The sequence below is a fragment of the Nicotiana sylvestris genome, chromosome 7 (assembly GCF_000393655.2).
Source record: "Nicotiana sylvestris chromosome 7, ASM39365v2, whole genome shotgun sequence".
In the NCBI taxonomy this organism is placed as follows: Eukaryota; Viridiplantae; Streptophyta; class Magnoliopsida; order Solanales; family Solanaceae; genus Nicotiana; species Nicotiana sylvestris.
Genome location: NC_091063.1, coordinates 82216747 through 82240018, shown reverse-complemented (window position 1 = coordinate 82240018; position 23272 = coordinate 82216747). Strand labels below are relative to the sequence as shown.

Sequence of the window (23272 nt, the reverse complement as noted above, 5' to 3'; positions counted from 1 at the left end):
ATTTTTTATATAAATGAGTTGTGTTAAATATGTGTGTAGGAAAATACTGATACAACTGATGATATGAAGCATATGTTGATGATATCAGATTATAACCCAGCATCTTAGGACAGCACAATGTGCCAAAGTGTCATAAGAACGACACAATCTAGTACACCTCATCATTGTCCAGGCCATTAAGGTGCCTGGATAATGGCAGTATGAACATTAGTTTGCACATTGACAGATGAGGTGTACAATGATAGTCAAGTTTTGCTAATTTAGTAAATATTGTTTCCATGTATCGAGATGTTTTGCGATAACCTTCTAATGTCAAAAGAGAGAATTTAATAATATAATCCATTTTTGGTGAGAATGTGATTGTTATTATTTGTATAGTTTGTAACTTTAGTCGATTGGTATTTCTGTTCCTTTATTGGACTCTCTTTATACTTTTCAATTTCATAGCTGGTATCAATTGCCAGCAAGAAAAAAAGGGAAAAGTTTAAGGGTTTTTATATGTAAAAGCATGGAAGTGTGATTGAGACTAAATGCCAGATACACATTGCCCTCGATCTCAAAGCCGGTCTTCATCCTCTCAAGGTTTCTCTTTCATTATTCTCTCTCTTTTTTGTTTTCTAATTTGTACTCCTTTCTATTAAGTATTCATCAAGTGGGTGTGGAATCTAAAATTTATTTTCTCCTGGACAACTTTGTGAATCTAAAATCCTCTTTTATTTATTATTGTTTTGGAGTGATTAATTCACAAGAAAAGTCAATGTGTTGGGTGGGGGATTTGGGAGGTTTTTTGTTAACGACTAAGAACAAGGTTTACTTTGCAAGTAGGTTTATGGTTGTGAATTTTGTTGTAGTTGGTTGTTGATCAGTGGGTTTTTGCTGGATTTCATCTTTGGGTTGCTGGTTGATGTAATGATGTATCCGGTTGTATTGCTAAGTGCAGTTTAACAATTCTAAGTGTGAGAGTTTGAGTTCTTCTTAGTGTGACTGGCTATGAAATTACGCTATGTTGTGTAGTCTGTGTCTTTCTTTTCAAAGATTTGAGTAATTGAAAGTTCATGTATTCATCTCTACTTCATCATTGCATCTGCAATTGAGACTAATTAATTTTGAATTAAAAGTAGGTCAAATTAGTTCATAAAGTACTTCTTTGTGTTGCTTACTTGAAAATTTGTCATCTTGTGAATTTCAACTGTGCGTTTCTACAACAAGTTATCATATTCTTGCCTAAAGATATGTAATCTTCCAATTTATAACATATTTATTTGTTTGCAGATATTTTTGGTCAAGAGCTAATAGAAAAAGGACCAGAAAGAAGATCAAAGACCGCATATGTAAATAGTTGTATCATACATATTATAACTGTTGTGGCACTTTAAACATCCCTTAATGTGATGCTCCCGTGAACGCAAACAATGTATATTTTGTTCAAAATGTATGTAAATTAAGTGTGTATCACTTAGTATGAAATATTTTGTCAAAGCAGGCCCATGCTCAGCTTATTCACCAAATGAAAGAATTAGAGCTTTTACAAAGGTAAAAATGAAGTAAAAAACTCACATATGCCATATTCTTCATCTTCTGTGTAGGATCAAAAATGCTTCTGACAAAGGCACCCAAATCCAGAAAACTCTATGATAAACATAAAAATAACTACAACCAAAATCATGTATACTAACCTCGTGTGCTTAATGGCTTCAACTAATTCTGCACTATCTTCTTCTTTTTCCTTTATCTGGAGCAAATCGTAATAATTTTGTTGTAGTATGTTGCTCCAATTTTTGTGTCTTAGCGGTCACATTTTGATTCATTTTTCTGTGTTCTTCATTTCTTAGGAGTTCCACTACAAGTTTTGCTAATTTAGTAAATATCGTTTCCATGTATCGAGATGTTTTGCGATAACCTTCTAATGTCAAAAGAGAGAAATTAATAATATAATCCATTTTTGGTGAGAATGTGATTGTTATTATTTGTATAGTTTGTAACTTTAGTCGATTGGTATTTCTGTTCCTTTATTGGACTCTCTTTATACTTTTCAATTTCATAGCTGGTATCAATTGCCAGCAAGAAAAAAGGGAAAAGTTTAAGGGTTTTTATATGTAAAAGCGTGGAAGTGTGATTGAGACTAAATGCCAGATACACATTGCTCTCGATCTCAAAGCTGGTCTTCATCCTCTCAAGGTTTCTCTTTCATTATTCTCTCTCTTTTTTGTTTTTTAATTTGTACTCCTTCCTAATAAGTATTCATCAAGTGGGTGTGGAATCTAAAATTTATTTTTTCCTCGACAACTTTGTGAATCTAAAATCCTCTTTTATTTATTATTGTTTTGGAGTGATTAATTCACAAGAAAAGTCAATGTGTTGGTAGGGGATTTGGGAGGTTTTTTGTTAACGACTAAGAACAAGGTTTATTTTGCAAGTAGGTTTATAGTTGTGAATTTTGTTGTAGTTGGTTGTTGATCAGTGGGTTTTTGCTGGATTTCATCTTTGGGTTGCTGATTGAAGTAATGATGTATCCGGTTGTATTCCTAAGTGCAGTTTAACAATTCTAAGTGTGAGAGTTTGAGTTCTTCTTAGTGTGACTGGCTATGAAATTTTCTAAGTGTGAGAGTTTGAGTTCTTCTTAGTGTGACTGGCTATGAAATTACGCTATGCTGTGTAGTCTGTGTCTTTCTTTTCAAAGATTTGAGTATTTGAAAGTTCATATATTCATCTCTACTTCATCATTGCATCTGCAATTGAGACTAATCAATTTTGAATTAAAAGTAGGTCAAATTAGTTCATAAAGTACTTCTTTGTGTTGCTTACTTGAAAATTTGTCATCTTGTGAATTTCAACTGTGCGTTTCTACAACAAGTTATCATATTCTTGCCTAAAGATATGTTGTATCATACATGTTGTAACTGCTGTGGCACTTTAAACATCCCTTAATGTGATGCTCCCGTGAACGCAAACAATGTATATTTTGTTCAAAATGTATGTAAATTGTGTATCACTTAGTATGAAATATTTTGTCAAAGCAGGCCCATGCTCAGCTTATTCACCAAATGAAAGAATTAGAGCTTTTACAAAGGTAAAAATGAAGTAAAAAACTCACATCTGCCATATTCTTCATCTTCTGTGTAGGATCAAAAATGCTTCTGACAAAGGCACCCAAATCCAGAAAACTCTATGATAAACATAAAAGTAACTACAACCAAAATCATGTTGGGCCTGTGCTGGCACAGGCCATCATCGCCTAGTTTATATAGAAAAGAGGAGAGAAGGATTTACAATAGCTATATGTGCAACATGCATGTATATATATATATAGCAATTACAAACAAGAAACAAAAGAAAGCACATCCTACACCTAGCTAGTTTTACATTTGGTCTATCAATGTGCAACTACATTTCAATACAAGGTCTGATACAGTGGGAAGTAGGAACTAACTTATACTTAATTGTTTGACTGGTCCAACATCACTGCAAATCTTAATCCATGAATCACTACACAGGATTTTAGCATTTTGAAGCGTGTAGCCATGAAATATGGGTAGTGGATATCCTCTGCTAAGTTTTAAATTTATGTATGGCAGTATCACAGTCCGCATTGCAGTTGACATCAGCACCTGCAACAGTTTTCAGGATTCGGGTCAGTTTTATCATCACCTAAAGAAAGGAACTGTCACAGAAATGGGATGAAACAAATACGAGGGCCACTGCTTTAGCATTTACAGAGGGCCATTTGCTGTTCTAACTTAGAGCGGCAAATGACTTGACTAGCAGAGAGACAGCAAATCATCAGAAAGGGAGACTACAAATCGGCTTAGTATCCTCCTTGAATCATCCATGACTAGTTACATACACACTATTCACTACTGAATGTATTTATCATGCTAGCACTGATTACACCTATACAACTCATCATTCCTTCCACTATGCAGACACACAGCCAGAAACTCTAGCAGTTCTCTGAGATAAATTGATAAACAAATAAATAGAACCACAACAAAGAGGTCAAATTCAAAAAAGTGTTTAAAGCAGCAAATATACTGCTTGCGACGCTTGAGGTCCGCGTACGTCATGAATACATACAAATATACAGGGGGCTGCAGCAATAAGCAAGAAAGAGAGTCGTCTACAGAGAACGCGTTACTGATAGTTTGGGTCCACTAGTGAGGAGTGTAAATGACCACTTGTTAAATGTTTTTCTATATTAGCACTATGGGTTCAAAATGTTTTTCAATGAAACATCATGACCCAAAAAGGTACCGTGTAACTCTTTGAGATTAAAGAGTTTAAGTCCTCAATGGAAAAACATAATGAACTGGAAAATCGAACACAGAGAGAGAACTGAAGATATACCCGGACTAGATTCACGTGCAAATTGCCAATTTTACTCCATCTTAAAGATAAAGAGAATTCATCTAATTGAATATTTCCACCAAGATTATTGTTGGTAATCCATGGAGAAGCTGAACCACTGACTGCCTGCAATCAAGAGGGTGAAAAGTCAAACGTCAGTCCTTGGTAGAACCGGGATTCAAAAAAAGGCAAGCAAGGTCAAATGCCTTGATGAAACATGTGAAATAGATAACTTGAATTTATCCTTTTAAACCCATGGAGACATCTCTCTATGGTGTTTCCTCGGGCATTCCAAATTCATGCATATGAATTCGTAAGGACACCACATAGGTCATTTACTCATATCAACACAACCGAGGTTCAGGAAATAAAACTAAAATGCATCAATTAAAACAGTCACGTGGTTAGTTACAACAGCGGGTTCAAATTGACACGACAATAGCCGACATAAAATCAACATCAGGCATAGCAAGCAAGATAGCTACTCTATTTTTTTTTCTTTTCATTCTCCACCTCAAAATGAATCACATTTTTAAGTAGGCACTCTTCTTCTTTTTTTAACAGGTAGTGCATTTTTTTAATAAAAGAAATTTATCTTTAAGATAATTTATCTACTTAATTTGACAAATTTTACTTTAAAATTTTTAAGCTTGGTCAACAAATTAAAAGTATATTAAACTCTGCAACATATAACAAAATCTGAATTCTTTCCTTATTAAACAAAAACAAAGTTGTTGTTTACAAGGAAAAAAAAATGCAACGACAGAGTTGTGAAATAAACTAAACTAATACAAATAATTAGATAAAGAGAGCTTATAAGCCAAATAATAATAATAATTAAAAAAAAACTATATAGAACAAATAAACGTTTCAATATAGACCAAACTAAAGTAAACTACAAAATAATAAATCATTTCAACACATATTCTTGCATGTTTTACTGGAAATCAGTGAGAGAAAAACAAATTAACTTTGAAATTAAGTTTTAAGTACTTGAAGTAAATAAGCTGAGGCCATTCAAGCATAACGCCAAAAACTGTCCAAAAGCAAGGAAAAGTGTTGCACTAAAGGATCGAGCATTGGACCTTCCGGTAAACTTGAACCCGCTTGTCCATCACTGCACAACGATTTTGATGTCAAAGCGGGTTCAATTTTATTTATATATGAAAAGTTGTTCCGTTATAGATGACACTTATATCTATACACGGTATAACTTTCCGACGAAGCGGGTTCATATGAACCCTCTTGAAACCATGTGGGTCCGCCCCTGAGTTACAAGGAGAGAATTTTACAACCCCCCGCCCTGTCTTCTTTCAGTTGAAAAATCAGCTAGTACAGTTGCCCTCTTGGTGGAATTCTTCAACTACTTATACTAGTAGCACTCATAAGGCAAAGAGAAAAGGAAGCCAATTCAAAAATGTTAACAAATGTTTCTAGCATCTTCAAGAATGGATAAAATACTAATCCAATTCTTACAGGTAGCAACAGAAATATTTTACTTTTTGCCTCTTACAGCTTCCCCGGCATGTTTTCTTCAGTTGAATATGCAAAATGGCAATTTTAATACTTAAATTTTAATCAACACAAACGGGGAGAAAAGTAGGTTCCGGACAGCCATTGCACGTTCTCAACACAAGCCAATATCAAACTGTGGATAATATTCATGCCAAGGGTTATTAAGAATAAAGATAGATCCTAACGATTTTGATTGATTAAGACACAATAAATGGGGAAATCATTTTGATTTAAACATGTCCCTGTGATAAATAGAAAGCTAATCAATGGCACAGATGCATTTCTTAATTTCCAACTTATTTTGTTAGAAGCTCAGTTCACTTTTAATTTCAACCTTTCACTCTATTCGTCCAATCAAAATTCAATAGGACGAATAGGCCATTGATTTTTAAGCTCAGATCACTTTAAATTTCAACCTTTCACTCTATAAAAGTGAACCTCTATAGAGTGAAAGGTTGAAATAAAAAGTGAATTGAGCTTAATGACTACTTCGTCCTACTTCCAACAGGGAGAATAACGAATAGCAATAAACTAATGACTGCAAGGAAATGGGTGGCATATATGTAGATAAGTTGATCTTTTTACGAAGCTTACCGTTGAAAAGCATGCAACCGGTGTCACTTCACCTGAATTCAAAACATTAATCACGACATCTGCATGAACCGTCACATCAATCTGGTGTTCTTTAATTTTCAGACTGGGTGGAGAAAATATGGTAACATTCAGATTCATGTCAGCGTCTGGATATTGCCTGTAAAGTTGCGGGATAATGAACCTCCATCCAGCAGTGTTTAACAAGGATTGTTCAGGTACTTTGTCAACAATCCAATGCATTTTGTTGGCCTGAACAGATAGCAGCTATTAGATACAAATCATGCCATATAATATTCTGAAACGCAACTTGCACCAGTCAGATTTGAAGGGGGGCTTAACATTGAGTACATCCCTTAACTAATTCTCAAAGAATATATTAGAACAAGGCATGTTAAATTATCAAATTCAGAGCTATAACATGGAAAAATACATGTATCCATATAAAGGTCAAGCTATTAGATGACTGCTAGAAAAATAACCAATATTCTTCTAATTCTGAAATGGTTCACTTGGAAGGAATAGAGGAAGGACTTACATCATAGTAAACAGATGATGCGGACACTAAAACTTTTTCATGCAAGGAAATGGTAACCATGCTTGCTGGATCCTTCACAGGAACTGACGCTAATAAGTATTCTAGAGACGCTAATAAGTGTTCCAGATGATGGTAAGGAAATGCCGCATAGGCATCCTTGGCACTAATTAACCCATTAATTGAAAGAGTAAGAGAAGTGTCTCGCAATTGTGGGTTGCCAACAAAGGTGACATTTAAAGCAGCAATATTTCTTATTGGAATTTCCTTTGGTAGGGACTGCAACAAAGAATCAAGCTTCACAATCCCTTCTCTCAATTTCTTTGAAATAGCATTTTCTACAGCAGAAGTTAATCTAACTTCAAAAGCGTCCAGCAACCTGCAATTAAAAGAGGGAAATCATAATGATGCTAGTAAAACCTATCAAGGAAGCAAACTCAGGGCACAAATAAAATTTCATATAAGAGTAGCAGAATTGTTACAAAGGATGCTGAGGATATGATATATGAAAAGACATTACCACTTGAAAGCATATTAGACAAAATTAGTTACTGCCACAAACCAGAAGAGTTCAAAAAAATATACCGAACGAACTAGTTTAAGGAAGTTTCATTTGAACTTGGAGAGATCAGTTCACTAACAACTAATGATTCTGTAGTCAGACGTCGGACATGTGTAACTCAGAAAATAGTATTCTTTACAGAAGGAAATTTCAGTGATAGATATGAAGAGTTTCAGACGAGCAATGTTACAATGCAACCTACGATTTACAAGGAGTGACAAATATTGAAGCATCTCATTATGTTTGTCGCATGCTTGCAGAGAACTGTTACAAATTCCGGTTAAAGTGAGATTCAATAATATCTTTTTGTTAGTTTTCCATGGCACGTCATACATCAAAAAATCACATTCATACACGCATAATTGTGTGTCCACCATTGCTTTTTTTTTTTTTGTGTGTGTACTGTGTGTGTTGAGAGGGAGTGAGAGACGGTTTCAAATAAAACATATATATTCAAAAATAGTACCCTTGATATAGCCAGGATGCTCCACCATCCAACTTTATAGATATATCTTTCACTGAACATCCACAGTCCAGGGGAGAAAGCATAAGCGATCCTTGGTTATTCGTCAGATTGAAAGAAATTCCGACGTCCATACCGTCAACCTTAAGAATACGCAGCAAAGGACAAAGAAAATGTGAACAAATATACCAGATTTTCACAAATTGCTAGCACATTTAAGTAGCCCCCCTTCCCCCCCGCCCCCAAAAAAAAAACTAAGTTACAAAAGCTTAAGCAAAAGATTAATATAGGCATAACTAACTAGTTAAAATTAATGATTGGTCATATTGCAACACTTGCTTACAATTGGTGTTTGCAAGGCGTCCTTTTAGATGTTTAGAGATTTGTATGTTAGTAGAAATTATAGAGAATCTTTAGTGTTAGAGTATCCTTAGCTTGCCTTAAAAACACAAAGTACTGAGTATGCGAACAAAATTGCTCCAACAAGTGAAATGGACACTGAAGATTCATATAGCTAACTCCAACTAGTTTTGGACTAAGGTATAGTTGTTGTAGTACAGTTACAAAAGCTTGTACAGCAGGCACCAGGTGGGAGCTATGACCAGCAGAGAACTATAAAATGGTCAAATGAACACCCTTCACTGGAGAACTATACTACGTATATAGATTAAATATTACTTTTTATACATGTATATTTAATCTTGAACACCCTTAACGAAATTTCTGACTTCGCTACTGCTAAGCACCATCTATGGATGTTATCCTCATTTGCCTACCACAAATAAGATAGCATGGAAGACATGATATGGTTCAAGTTTTAGCTTCTGTAAAAGTTTCTTTTCTTGAAGCTAGAATGTAATCCGATACTAATCCGTGCAACACGCGGACACATAAAATACTTTTCTTGAGCTCTTGCGTAGTTCACTAGCTTCTAAAGTTACTGAACGTGTCTTCCACTTATAATAGCTGCTCCCTAAATCCTAACCCAATTAAGTTAAAAAGGGAAACAAGAGTAAAAAATAGTTACTATAAAAGAAAGAATCTATGTTCAGATATGACTCAAAAAGACAGCATTTTTAATGTAATTTGAGCTAATTAAAGTAAGAATTTCACATAAGCTTTCAAGATTTATCGGTGCATACCTGAATGGAAGCTTCCCCATTATCTGTAATAGGAATAGGAAGCCACCAGTTGGTATAAGAATATTCCCAATTCATGGTCATATTGGCAGTGGCACCAGAAACACTAATAACTATACCTGTATCACCAGCTTTAACAGTGGACGAAATTACATGGATTTTATCGATAGTGATATTAGAAAGACCCATATGAACTGTACCAATAAAAGGAATATGCTTTGATTTCTCAATTTTAGGCAGGTCAAGGGGAACTAGTGAAGACTCAGCCATTTGTACTAGAAAATCCTTCGCAAAATCAAGACCCTTATTTGATATGTCCACTGAGATGTAGCCTTCTTCATTGGATTTAACATGGTTAGTTGAAGAAATAAGGAGTAAAGATAGAAAAAAGGAGAAGACATAGTCTGCCATTGAAATTTTTGAGGGGCAGACTCAGAAGAGGAACCCCTTTTGATTGAATTAAACGGATTTATAGATGAGATTGAGATGGTTAAAGTTCAGGATTAGACACTGAGCTTTGATTTGAAGATATGTTTGGCATGTCAACGACATTACATTTGGTTGAAGATATGGAATTGAAAGCAACAGGATGGTTGGTACTTAGAATAGAATAATTGTACTGTGGTATTTACTGTGGAGTCGTAATTGCTCCTTGCACATGATTTGCCGTCGCACGTTGCACGGAACTCTTATCATATTCCTTAGGATTTAACTTGGGGGGAAATTAAATTTTAATCTTTTTATAGAGGCTAATTCTTTTATTCCTTTTACTAATCTCATTTATTACTACACGTAGGGGTGTATATAGGTCGGGTTGGTTCGGATTTTATAATTATCAAATCAAATCAATTGTATCGGATTATTAAATCTAAAGATCAAACCAAACCAATAAAACTCGGGTTTTTCAATCTTGGTTTTTTTTCGGGTTTTCTCGAGTTTTCTCGGTTTTTTCCGGTAAAATCTTCGTAGAACAAAACATATAACTTGTGCTCAAAATATTTCTTTAATTCTAGTAAGATGCAACTATATAAACTAATTTTCAAGAAAATGATATAAAAAATGAGATGCGTCATGACATTATCCTAAAATATTCAACAACAAAGATAATAAAATTATGTAATATAAATATTGCTAATTAAAAAGCCATAATAAAAATAAACATAATCTAAAAGTACTAAGTCATGTTAAAATAAGTGGACTAATAAGGGAGTATTAATTATATGACTAAACGCTAAAGAAAAAATAAAAATAGGTTTTTATCCAAAATTATTGCAAAACAAAAAATTGGATATTCAATACATTCTCGTTCGTAGTATTACATTGAATATATTTTGTTAGCACTAGTATTGATTTGATTTTGGTTTGGGCTTTTGTTAGCATTATTTAATTTACTAATATTAATGGTTATACAACTTATTGGAACGTTCAAAAGTTCTAATATATTTATATACCTTAAATATATTTAGAAATAATACCTTAAAAGATAAAATTATAAAAAAAATAAGAAAAATTTATAAATTACATCACAATAAATATATTTATATATTAAATATATCTAAAATTTTTATATATCTAATGTTGGGTTGGTTTGATTTTGGTTTGACTTTCTTTGGTTAAAACCAAACCAAACCAATTATGGTCGGGTTTTTTTTTCCAACACCAAACCAAATCAAGCCAAACCAAACCATAGTCAGTTTTTTTTTCTCGGATTGACTCGGATTATCGGGTTGATGCAGTTTGTCAGTTTTCTTTGTACACCGCTAGTCTATATGTTATAATCATATTTTGAGTACTCCAATGGTGCAAATATAATCTCATGCTGACTAGACTGTTCTGATCGAAAGAAGTTGGCGATCGACAAGGCTATTTTCGTCATTGTAACCATGAGTTGATGTCGGGAAGGGAGGTGATCAGGTGTTTCACGCATTCGCCGCACTTTAGGACAGAACAGAACAAACTCTTTCGTGTATTAATGGCTACGTGTGAGAGAGAGAGAGAGAGAGACTTCGAGCACATAATATTTATCATCCTTTTAGTTAAACCAACACCGAATGTTATATTTTTAGGTAGCATATACTCATTTAAAATTCAAAGAGGACGTGTCTATTAAACAACTTTGTCAAGAAATTCAGACGTTACTTTTTAACGACCCAACCAGAAAAGGTCGACGTCTCATTTTAGAATTGAGATGGGGCAGAACACAATCCTATCCACATAATAGAATTACCTTTTCCACTAAAAAATTTATGAGCTACCTCTTGATTTGTTGTCCAAACACCACTCTTCGAGGCAGTATAATCAATCTAACTACCCTTATGGCGCAGAAATATGAAGCCTAACCGTATCTCAATCAGAATGTGAACAAAACTTTCCCGCACCTCATATCTTGCACCAAATCGAACAATCCAACCTTACAAAATGTGTACAAGCTTTGTTAACACAGCCTGAAGTTTTGCTAACACAGCCTGAATTGCATTAAATGTAACATGAGAACCAAAAAACATTTTCTGATTGGCAAAGTCCATATGTAACAAGATGCTCAAATGCGGTCCTCGATTTCAGTCGTACAACTCCTTTACAGGAGAGTGAAGCTGCCCAAATGCAATTTTCACATCATGTCCCATTCTATTACACACCATCATTACAAGGAAAAAAATATCGGATTTCGAAATGGCCAATATGGCAATCGGATCTCAGTAAGATATAAGAAAACCCACACAATGGTACCATTCTTTCTGTGAACCCAAGAAGCCTTCTACCAGATAACCAGTAAGTGATCTAGTATGAAGTGGTTAAGTGATCTAGTATGAATCATTTGAGAGCATCTCCTGCATGCGCTCTACAACCATCTTGTCAACAGTGTGGGTATATTGATGGCAAAAACTGGATCCTTTTGTGGTTTTACAGGAAGTAATCTGGTGGAGGCCTTTTAGCAGGTGCTCCTCTCGATTCCTGTATTTCACCAAAAACAGGCACAAATGTAAAACTGTGCAGAAGAGTCTCACAAAGGCATCCTGGTATAAGAGTAAAAGTGACTGCATGCTTGTCTCAGCCTATAATTGCAATGAGCAAGTATCTTTTCTTCCACAGGAATGCATATAAGTTCACATAACTGGCGCTAATGCTTTGGTTACTAGTTATATGCACAACTATCAATCCTGCCAGATCAATTTCTGCAAAGCCAGGATATGTACTTGGTTGAATATTTAGGCAAGTTGAAAATGTCAGGCAGTTACTGTATCTCTGAGATTTTCTGAGAGGACAGGGAAATTGATGCTTCAAGGAAATTGATTATATCACTAATATATCTAAGGTGCTTAAGTTTGAGGTTGGAATACATTCAAAGGTCCATAGTGAGGGTGCTAGGGTGGGTCAGCACTACGGGAAGTAGGTTATTTCTTAGTCAAGGTTTGGATGGTGCAATCCTGGAATCTCACATTGACTAACCTAAATCTCTGTGGGTTCAGTGACATACGTATTAAATAGGAAATGAAATATTTTCTTCTTCTTCTTCTCTTTTTTTCTGGCTAAGGAAAAATGGTCAAGTAAATGTGTCTTTTCATTTTTGTAGTAGGAAATAAACTTTTTCACATTTAAGAGACTGGCTCAAAGTTGATGATTAAGTCAAGTTTTTGATGAATTAGAACTATCATTAATAACAAGAGTGTGTCTGATGTATTATCAGAAAATAAGAGGGGGACCGATGTTACATTTTCAAGTGACGTGATATTCAGAAGGTATTCCAAGAGGGTAGAAAAAGTACTTTCACGAAAAGGGACACATTTGATGGATAGCCTGGAATGGACACTGAGACGGTGTCATGAGATTTTCTATTTTCTTTCAACAATCCCAATTTCTCAAATAGGCAGTGTCTATTTGCTGAGTTCGTACCTCTTTTCTGTGTACATTTTAGCCACTTCTTGGTGAAGCTGTTATATTTTATAAATGCCTCACTGATCAAAGAAATGTATGGGACGATGGGATGCAGAATTTCTGTTTAACCATTACGATTGAAAATAGCACATTGATAAATTAATGACCTCTTTGCTCATTCACCAACCAGAAAAACTAGAAAGTAGAACGATTATATACACATACCTGTGGAGCGGCTTCAAACACACGGAATTGCTTATTAAGATTCTCATCTAGCTCAAGAATTGCGGCAACATTCCCACATCTGTGATGTACCAGGACGAATGCAAATAATTCTCGTAAAAAAAAATACATGAAATGAACATACCCTTATAAAAAAGAACAAAATGCAAACTAACCGTGTGACTTAACTGACCTGTAACAGTAGTTCGGAGCAGACCAGACTGTAACTATCTGATTATTGAACATCCATTTAAATCCTTCCATTACTAACTGATGTGCACGGCATATGTAATCTATGTTATTTGTATGGTTAAATGAAGTAACAACACTGCCACCAAAAAGGAAACCTGCACCACGAGGACTCAGTCCCCATCCATCAACAATGTCCTCTGGATCTGACCATAGTAGGTCACACATGGCACCCTCATGGGGAACCTCTTGCTTTCGATCAATAGTTCGAATCTGAGATAGAGGTGATGATGTCAATGTATTTCACCACATGTAAATTCAAGCAAAGGAGTCAGAGATTAGTTCCGGACCTGGTCTAATGTAGATATTGTAGGAGAAAGACCACCATGAACAGAGAATATCTTATTCTCAATAAGAGCGGACAAGCTGCGTTACGATCAAGACAAGGTAATATAAGTTTAGTCTTACTGATAGATAAATGTACCACGACTTGATCAGACAGCCATAAACACTGCTGGAACGAGAAAAGAGGACATGCAGGATACCAATGTCCTGAATCTCTCTGGTCAAGTATGGTCAAGCAAATGGACAAACTTGCAAGTCATGTATTAGGTTCAATGGAAACAGAAAAGGTTGGATAAAGCGCATAACAGACAGGTCCAATGACAAGCTTGAAAGCAATGCATCTACTGAAAATGCATTGAACAATCAGTTCTCCTATTTTAGCCACTAGAATAAAGTAGAAAACCTTAAGTAGTCAAAGATATCCGTGCAATATCTCCAAACATTTACTGAACCATACTTCCGCAGGCACTCATCATAGAATCCATACACCTGGAATTTTGAAGAAAAAATAAGATTATAATTTAAGTTTAAGAAGTTAGGGATAAAATGAAGGACCAACCTGTGTGATCTGGCGGCTCTCATGGTTACCTCTGATAAGAGTGATTCGATCTGGATATCTCACCTGATTATACATCACCAATTTATTCTCTTTTTTTGGATAATGATGCATCACCAATTAATTGAAGGGGCAAAGGCAACATATTCACTAAACATGAACATGGAAATAAAGAACCAACTATAAGCAACTCAACAAGGAAAGGCACAGAGAATATTAGCACATTGAAGCAACAATTTTGCTTCTATTTCGGCATGGGTTTTATAAGAGATGAACGCACAGTTATTTTCCAAAGACACATCAATCTAGGATGAGGCACAACCAAATGGAAATCTTCGACAAAAAGGCAAAGATGAAGAAGAGGGGGAGGGGGAGTGCATGCACAGAACCAACAAGCTAGATAAACGAATAACATGTCACAGATGGTCCTGAGCCCAACTTATTTACAACTTCAAGAAGCAAAACCAGATTGTCATGTCACCAAGAAGAAAAAAGGAGGAAAAGCATCCTCATAGTTAACAATGATCTGAAAAGCACCCAAAGGTGTGGCTTAGTGGTCAATGAAGTGGGTTAAAACCCATGACAGCACCTGTATTGGTGGGAGCTAGCTAGTACCCCGTGGAATAAGTCGAGATGCTCGCAAGCTGGCCCGGAGCCCATAAGTATCCAAAAAAAAAAAATGTAATGTCAAATCTTTTATTCTAAATTCAACTGAGTTTTTTTTTTTTTTTTTTGGTTACTGATAATAAAAAATTAACAGAGATATCTTTATATAACTTATTTGCCTTTTCTTCAAGCATTCCAGGGGTCCCCCAGGCAGCAAAGTAAACAAGCACACGCCAGTTACCCCTGTCACATGGAAGTTTAAATGAGTCTGACCAACTATTTTGCATCCAATCCAACATAATTTCCACTTCATTTCCATTACAATTTACAAAACATCATGAACCAAACAAAGGCAGCAGTACATAATGTAGAATATACAGACTAAGGAGGGTAGTTTCCTGAGCTGTCAGCTTGTCTTTTAGGAAAAACACAAAAGTGCAGGAAGTAGAGATATCCTTATAACCAACTTTCCAAAGTGAAGACTATAGCATATAGGTTCAACAATAATGTAAGTCAGATAAACCTTGCATGAATATGATATCTACCAGGTAACACAGGAAACAGTTAGAACCAGAAAGTACCTTCAGAGCTAGTAGAAGAAGAAATGTCTCAACGGAATAAAATCCTCTATCAACAAAATCTCCGAGAAACAAGTAATTTGTCTTTGGACAATCACCTCCCACTTTGAATAGCTCTTTCATGTCGTAAAATTGCCCATGGATATCACCACATATCTATACACACAAGAAACAAATTTGAAGCAATACCAGAACATAGATAAGTGGAACTCACATCGGAAAAAAAAAAAATAAAGAAACAAACATAGCACGTAGGAGTGTCACTTGTAAATGATAAGACCAAATAGACGATATATGGTAAGAGTTCAGAAATAATCACATTTGCTCCTGTAACTTTTAGGATTTCACAAGTCACATACCACACATTGCAGTATATTCATTTTATGCAGTCATTAAGACAGCAGCACTCAATCAGTATCAAGAAACTAAGCATTAGGAGATGGTCTACTTCAGGAAAAAACAAAGGAATCAGAGCTTTTAATCATCAGGTCGCAACGGTCAGCTTTTTCAAAGGTAGAAGGTGGCTCAGAACTTTGCCTCTTCCGGCCACTAAATTTTTCTTATGTTAATCCTAACTGGAATAGATCAACTGATTGAAGAAAATTAACATCCAATTTATGGTAAAACAACTCCAAGGGTAAACCAAACTATAGAATGTTACTTCAATAATTACCAATGCATGAATACGTCGTTCTTATACCATTTCAGAAGACTTATTGTGCTTGACATTACTCCATACTTTTGTTCTAAGGTCAATAACTTTTTCCCTTCTTTGTGACCATTCAGTTCACAAATGTTTTACGAATTTTAGCTCATCCATTTTGCAGAAAACTTAGAAAGGCATATTGTTTTTTCTCCGTCTTTATTTCATTTGGAAGTAAGTTCATTCTTTATGGCAATTTACTTGAAGTTGTCAGGACAAGTCTAATGACTTGGTACCAATAAAAAGAGTCTAATGACTTGGTGTTTCCTTTTTTTTCCTTGATAGGTAAAATATACTTATGATTATGCTATTCTCACCTATTGTGATGCTCTTGAATTGTGAAAGTCAAATCCTAGCTATCATAACTAACATAAGCATTGTTTGTTTATTGGTGATTGTTTGCCATCCCAAGCAAATCCTCTACAGTCATCTCTCTTTACTTCGTTTGTTTCTCGACATTCCACCAGACCCCAACCAGATTCTTGAGCCCTCTCCAGCTGCTGTAGTATTTTTTTCAGCAAGAACCCCAGGATTAACCCCAGTAAGCAGCAGTAACAACAATAACAACCAAGCCTCAATCCCAAGCTAGTTGGTTGTAACGACCCGGCTGGTCGTTTTGAGTGTTGTAGCCCCGTTCCCCTACTTACTGCTTATTCTATGCTCAATTGTTGTTATGTGACTTGCCCGGGTAGTTGGTTTGGTTCCGGGGATGTTTCAGAATGAATTGGGTCACTTAGTCCCAAGGTTGGAAGCCCAAGTTGAAGGAGTTGACCGGATGTTGACGACTCCGGAATGGAGTTTTGATAGTTCTGAGCTCCGTATGGTGATTTTGAACTTAGGAGTATATCCGGATATTGATTTGGAGGTCTGTATGTGATTTTGGCTTGAAATGGCGAAAATTGGAAAAATTAAAAGTTTGGAGAGTTAGACAAGTTTGACCGAGAGTTGACCTAGTGGTTACCGAGCTCGAATTTTGATTCCGGAAGTTTGAATAGGTCTGTTGTGTCATTTATGACTTGTGTGCAAAGTTTGAGGTCAATCGGACTTGAACTGGTAGGTTTCGGCATCAATTGTATAAGTTGGAATTACTTAGTTTTCATTAGGCTTGAACTGGGGTGCGATTCGTGTTTTGATGTTGTTTGATGTGATTTGAGGCCTCGACTAAGTTCGTATCGTGTTTTTGGACTTGCTGGTATATTTGGTTGAGGTCCCTGGGGCCTCGGGAATGATTCGGATGGGAATTAGATTGAAATTTGGACTTGGGAGAAATTCTGGGCTGCTGATGTCGGGTGCCATGGCACCTGCGGAGTTTTGGTTGCAGGTGCGTGACCGCAAAAGCGAAGGAATGGTCGCAGGTGCGGTTTGGGAGAAGTTGGGCAGTGGTTGCAGGTGCAAGGGTTTGTCCGCACCTGCGGAGGGGCCGCAAGTGCGAGGTCTGGAAAGGGAGTCTGGGGGCGCAGGTGCAGATGCGCATCTGCGTATGGGCAATCGCATATGCGGAAGTGGGCTTGGAGGCTTTGGATCGCAGAAGCGATGGGAAATCCGCAAAAGCGGGACCGCAGATGCGGTTAAGTGGAGTGCAGGTGCGAAAAGGCCTGGCAGTGTTAAATTCGAGTATCCGAGATTTTTATCATTTTTTTGGACTTTTCTCGGATTAAGGCGATTTTTGAGGGGGTTTCAAGTGATTTCTTGAGGTAAGACACTTTTGATCATTTTTATATTACCCATTGGATTTCCCACCTAGTTTATGTGTTTTTAAGGTGGAATTTTGGGTGTCTTGAGCTAGGGATTGGAGAGTGAAATTTGGGGATTTGAGTGACGATTCGGTGTCGGAATTTGGTAAATTTGGTATGGTTAGACTCGTAGTTGAATGGGTATTCGGATTTTGTAACTTTTATTGGATTCCGAGACGTGGGCCCGGGGTTGACTTTTTAAATTGACTTTTTCACTTTTGATTAAGAACTTAGCATTTTCATATGGAATTAGTTCCTATAGCTTGGGTTGATTGTATCGAATTGTTTGTGGCTAGATTTGAGGCGTTCGGCGGCCGATTCGCGAGGCAAGGGCTTACTGGAGTAAAGATTTGCACGGTTTGAGGTAACACTTCTAAACTTGGTTCTGAGGGTATGAATCCCTGAAATTACGTGTTATGTGATTGGTGTTGAGGTAACGTGCATGCTAGGTGACGGGCGTGTGGGCGTGCACTGTAGTAATTGTGATTCAGTCGATTTCGTGGAACTGTTTAGTCATCTTATCTTAATATTATTACTGTACTCTATGTGTTGGAGAACTTGAGTTGTAATTTATGTTAGAACCATGTTTAAGCTATGTGATGGTGCTATTGGGACCCACAACGATCATTCTTTGTTGTTGAGTTATTTGCTTAATTGTAGTTATGTACTCAGTCGCATTCATAATTGCATATCATATCTCAGTCTATGTTATCATATATTGTCATATCATGTATCATTGATTTGGGCTGCTTGGCATGAGTGTTGTGATCCCGAGAGACTGGAGAGATTGATGACTCAGTGAGGCCGAATGCCTGTTTGTGAGTGATATTGATGAGATCGGGCTGCACGCCGCAGCTGGTATTATTGACTCGTGATGGGATCAGACTGCACGTCGCAGCAGGTATCATTGCTTCATGATGGGATCGGGTTGCGTGTCGCAGCAGGTTTATTAGCACTTGGGCCTCCAGAGTCTAACATACCAGCAGTGAGCGCAGGTTCTATTGTTTCATGATGGGATCGGGTTGCACGGCGCAGCAGGTACTGTACAGTGCTGAGTGACTGAGTGTGATGAGTGAGAATTGGGACAGTCAGGTTGAGTACTCTGAGAGTGTGAGTACATGAGGCTTTCATTGTGTTGCATCACATACAATATGCATATTGGCATATAGATATAGAGATGTTATATTCCTCATGTCATTAAGACTTGCCATATCTTATCTGTGTTAAGCTTAACTGTTAAACCTGGAAGCATGTCTACATTCCTGTACTAGTACCTCCAGATTATGAGTTTCTCTAAGATATTATTGTTATATTTCCGTCATTTCTGTACTGTTAAACTCTGTATTTGAACTTTATTGGTTGAGCTCGTCATTGATTTCAGCCCAAAGGCTAGACTTGTTACTTATTGAGTTGGTTGTACTCACGCTACACTCTGCACTTCATGTGCAGATCCAGGTATTTTTGGGCACGGTGGTTGCTGATTTTTGGAGCTTCATCGGTTCGGAGATTATCGAGGTAGCTGCTTTGGGGTCCGCAAACCTTGACTCCCCTTTATCTTTTAGTTTTGTTTATATTGTTCTACCTTCCTAGACTGTTTCAGTTGTCAGATCATGTTATTGTATAGATGCTCATGTACTCCGTGACACCCGAATTTTAGGAAAATTCTATATTGAGTTGAGGTGTTTTCATCCAATTTTTATGAGATTTTATTTATTCAAACCTATGTTAGTATATTTTGAATTAAAGATGCCTGTATTTGTGAGTTGTCGGCTTGCCTAGTATCACGATAGGTGTCATCACGGCACTTGTGATTTGGGGTCGTGACATTGGTTTCTTTACAATATAAATGACCAATACTTCTACATAACAAACAGTTGCTAGATAAGTCCTAGGTAGAAACAAGTTTTAGGTTGATTAACTTTTTTCTAAAACAAACAGCTGAATAACAGAAAGTGGACTAGCATCACTATAGCGATCTCTAATCAAACATCCTCACTCCCAGAAGAAAAAACAGTAAGCATGCTACCATTGCTCCATCCTCAACTAATACTGCACATTATATAAAGAAGCAACTTCAACAAAAGAGAAGCAATTTCATCAAAAAAGAATATAAAGAAAAAATTTCAATACCATGAAAAGAGAAAGAAGAAAAACTCTTACTGTTAGTGTTGCACAATATATGAGAGCTTGTAAATATAAGAGCTTAGGCTATACTCTGTCCAAAAAATGACGAGCTTACGCTACATGAGATGAAGGAACTTTCTTAATTTTCAGGATTGCTAACTATAATATGCCTCAATCCCAAGCAAGTTGGGGTCTGTCTGTATGAATCCTCACAGACCATGCCGTTCCATTAAACCTCATCATAATCATTCAGAATATTCTATTAACATTCTATACAATTATTTTTTTAATATATTTATGTAAAGCTAATATCATCTTGATCTGTACTAATGAAGTTTATTTGATTTATCAACAAATAATAATATGTTATACATTAAACATAGACACATTAAATGACCCTAGACACAGAAAGACAGAGGAGTAGATGCAGGGCAGGGAAGGCAGCACCTTTAGCACTGATGTGGGTGGTTTGGAAGGAAAGAAATCGGAGAGGTTTTGAGGGGATAGAGAGTAACTTTGCACAGTTGTGGAATAGCCTCTTATTCCGTATTTCCTTTTGGTGCACCCATGAGACTCCTCTTTGTATAGAAGATTGAGTGACTTTTGTATAAAATCATATCTTTTTGTTGGTTTTCTTCTTTCTTTCTTTCTTTGGTATACCACTTGTGTAGGGTTTTTTTGCCCAAACATTTCAATAAAATCTTGATGCTTTAAAAAACGACCCTACACACATCCTAACCAATTCTCTTAACTAACGACACACCCTTCAAATTCAAGTGATGAACCAATGTGTGTGCAAATCAATTCAAGACTAGAAAGTCAAGTCAAATACATTAACAAAAAACAATAGTTGTTGCCAGAACAGGCATCTGAGTAGTGTCTTAAATAGTGTAGGTGAAAATAAAATTGGATTGGCGCTACCATGAAACAAAATTAAATGGATTGTGAAGCTACCATGACTACAAAGAGTCATGGCTGACTTGAATATGCATGCAGCCAACTTGATCAAAACGTTGACAAACACAAGCATACTGTCAAGTGTCAATTGGACCATATCATTGGAAACCAATGGTGCTACCTGATGATAACATAGCGCTGATTGCCAATAACATGTTACACTAGCTAGGAAAAATTGGAGTACCGGCTTCACAGGTCTAAGGACCAATAACATCACTCCTAAACCCACACAAATGTGATTTGACAGGTTAGCTGATATGGACTAATGTCACCAATCTTAGTAATTAATGGTGCATGAGATGTGTACTACAAAAGCACCAATGGGCTTGAGCTTTCTGGCTTCACATGCACAAAAGGAAATATTTAAGGCTATAGTCTCCAATATTGTGTTCATCTTAACGACACTAACTCCAGATGTCAGAAATAGGTAGACTGAGGGAGCACACAAAAGATATACACAAAACAGATGTGATGTCAGTGAAACAGTAACCTAAATGAAGGTGTAACGCTGCCAAAACGATAACCATTAATAGACAAGAATAGTAACACTTCATCAAGAAGAAGAAAATTTTGGGCGACTGTGCAGCCTAAGGTAGGCAGAAGCTATCTATAGAGATAATAGAAGAGGAGCGGCAAAATTCTTATTGATTTGAGTGGTGAACAACAAATAAAGGAGCCCCTTATATAGAGTTTATGCTACAGAAAAATAAGGGAATCTACCTACTTAGCGTGAATGCCTAATTATGATGCCATCACTATGAATATCAAATACAATTAACCTAAACGTAAAAAATTAATGCAGACATTCTAATTTTCAGTTGCATTAATTCTCTTGAAATTCGACTAACACAAATAACATGTTCATCTCAACATAATCTCTGACACATTCCATAATACTTTGACTCAAGTCTACCATGTCATCGATAGAAGAATGATTGTTTCATCATAAGAGCCGAATCTTCAAATAAAATATGAATTTAGGCGCATCTAAACAAAGGAAAAATGTAAAATGCTTGTATATGCCTATTGTTCATTTGGATCTTATAATTCTTATTCCAGAATTTCTACTATGTGCAACTTGATACTGCCATTTAGGCTCACGAAACACCATTTGTCTTGAGCAACTAGCACAATTGTGTTCGCATTTGCCGGCTTAATGTATCATCATTTAGTTAATTTCAATGAAAATTGAGATTTCCTGGGCACTTGCAACTAAATTTAAGACAGTAACACAATATTACTCAAACTTACATGCCTACAACTTCACACTCAAAAATAACCCGTAGAACAACAATAGAATATTCTTACACGAATTTTCCAACAACTCAACCTATAAAATGAAAAGGAGAGCATCCAAATGACTCTATAATACATTGGGAAGACTTTGCGCTTTCAAACGGAATTGAAAAGGTTTTAAGAAAAAAAAGTTGACGAACTAACAGATAGAAACCCTACATCATCAACAAGTAACCTAGACTGAATCCCGTAGATCAATTGGGAGACTAAATATATTAATTCCCCCACTTGACAACTAACCCACACTTCAGCTCAGTCAAAACTTATAGTTCATCTCTCTTATATCACTCCGATATAGGGTTTTAATTTCGACTTACAGTGACAGGGGCGTCCACTCTCTGCACATTGCTTTCTTCAACGAGGATTTCCATAGCTTTAAGACAAAGACCTTTCACTTCCGATTCCTTTAACGGTTCGCATCTCTTGAGCTGTTCTATTTGCCTGTCTAGGTCTGACATCTTCGTCAAACTTCTTCAAGTCACCGGCGAGCTCTGTAACCAAAATCTACTACTAATATCTTCTCCGATTGAAGCGCATAGGGTAGGGTAATAGCAGCTGAAGAGAATGGCTCTCTTCAAAGTTCACTCCCCTGCTGCGCCGTCGTGATTCCCGCTGTGCCGACTTGCCGCTTAAAGCTTGCTCTACTTTTTACTTTTTTTTTAGTACAGTACTTATGTCCCAACTACTAAAAAAGAATGGCACATATTTATTTAATTTTATAATTACGTAAATATTTATTATTTAATTTAACTACAAATGAAGAAAAAAAAATTGATTCCGCGTTCAACCAAACAAGTGATTCCGCCTTAAGGAAATGATTGGTTTGAAAAAATGGACCATCCCATTGCCTTGAGAAAAGAATGAATGGTTTGAATAAAAGGATAATGTAGTGATTTATCAAAAGAAACTAGTGAAATGAGATACAGAAACAGTGTGTGCCT

At 36.3% G+C, this 23272-nt stretch overlaps 2 protein-coding genes and 1 long non-coding RNA gene across 3 annotated transcripts; 1 reads left to right on the top strand and 2 right to left on the bottom strand.

The window, feature by feature from the left end:
- Positions 1-273: 273 nt before the first annotated feature.
- On the top strand, positions 274-1479 carry LOC104238190 (uncharacterized). The gene is made up of 2 exons (XR_713827.2): positions 274-582; positions 1273-1479. It is a non-coding gene; the product is annotated as an uncharacterized lncRNA (long non-coding RNA).
- A 1676-nt stretch (positions 1480-3155) lies between these two features.
- LOC104238189 (putative BPI/LBP family protein At1g04970) lies at positions 3156-9694 on the bottom strand. The gene is made up of 6 exons (XM_009792484.2): positions 9153-9694; positions 8014-8153; positions 6989-7364; positions 6454-6702; positions 4345-4470; positions 3156-3608 (listed from the first exon to the last, which is right to left on the bottom strand). Exons 1-6 carry the CDS (start codon positions 9558-9560, stop codon positions 3426-3428), a joined length of 1482 nt encoding a protein of 493 aa, XP_009790786.1. The 5' UTR covers positions 9561-9694; the 3' UTR covers positions 3156-3425.
- Positions 9695-11636: 1942 nt separating this feature from the next.
- On the bottom strand, positions 11637-23015 carry LOC104238187 (serine/threonine-protein phosphatase PP-X isozyme 2). The gene is made up of 8 exons (XM_009792483.2): positions 22649-23015; positions 15522-15674; positions 14338-14400; positions 14182-14267; positions 13784-13859; positions 13438-13706; positions 13248-13326; positions 11637-12101 (listed from the first exon to the last, which is right to left on the bottom strand). Exons 1-8 carry the CDS (start codon positions 22787-22789, stop codon positions 12051-12053), a joined length of 918 nt encoding a protein of 305 aa, XP_009790785.1. The 5' UTR covers positions 22790-23015; the 3' UTR covers positions 11637-12050.
- Positions 23016-23272: the final 257 nt, after the last annotated feature.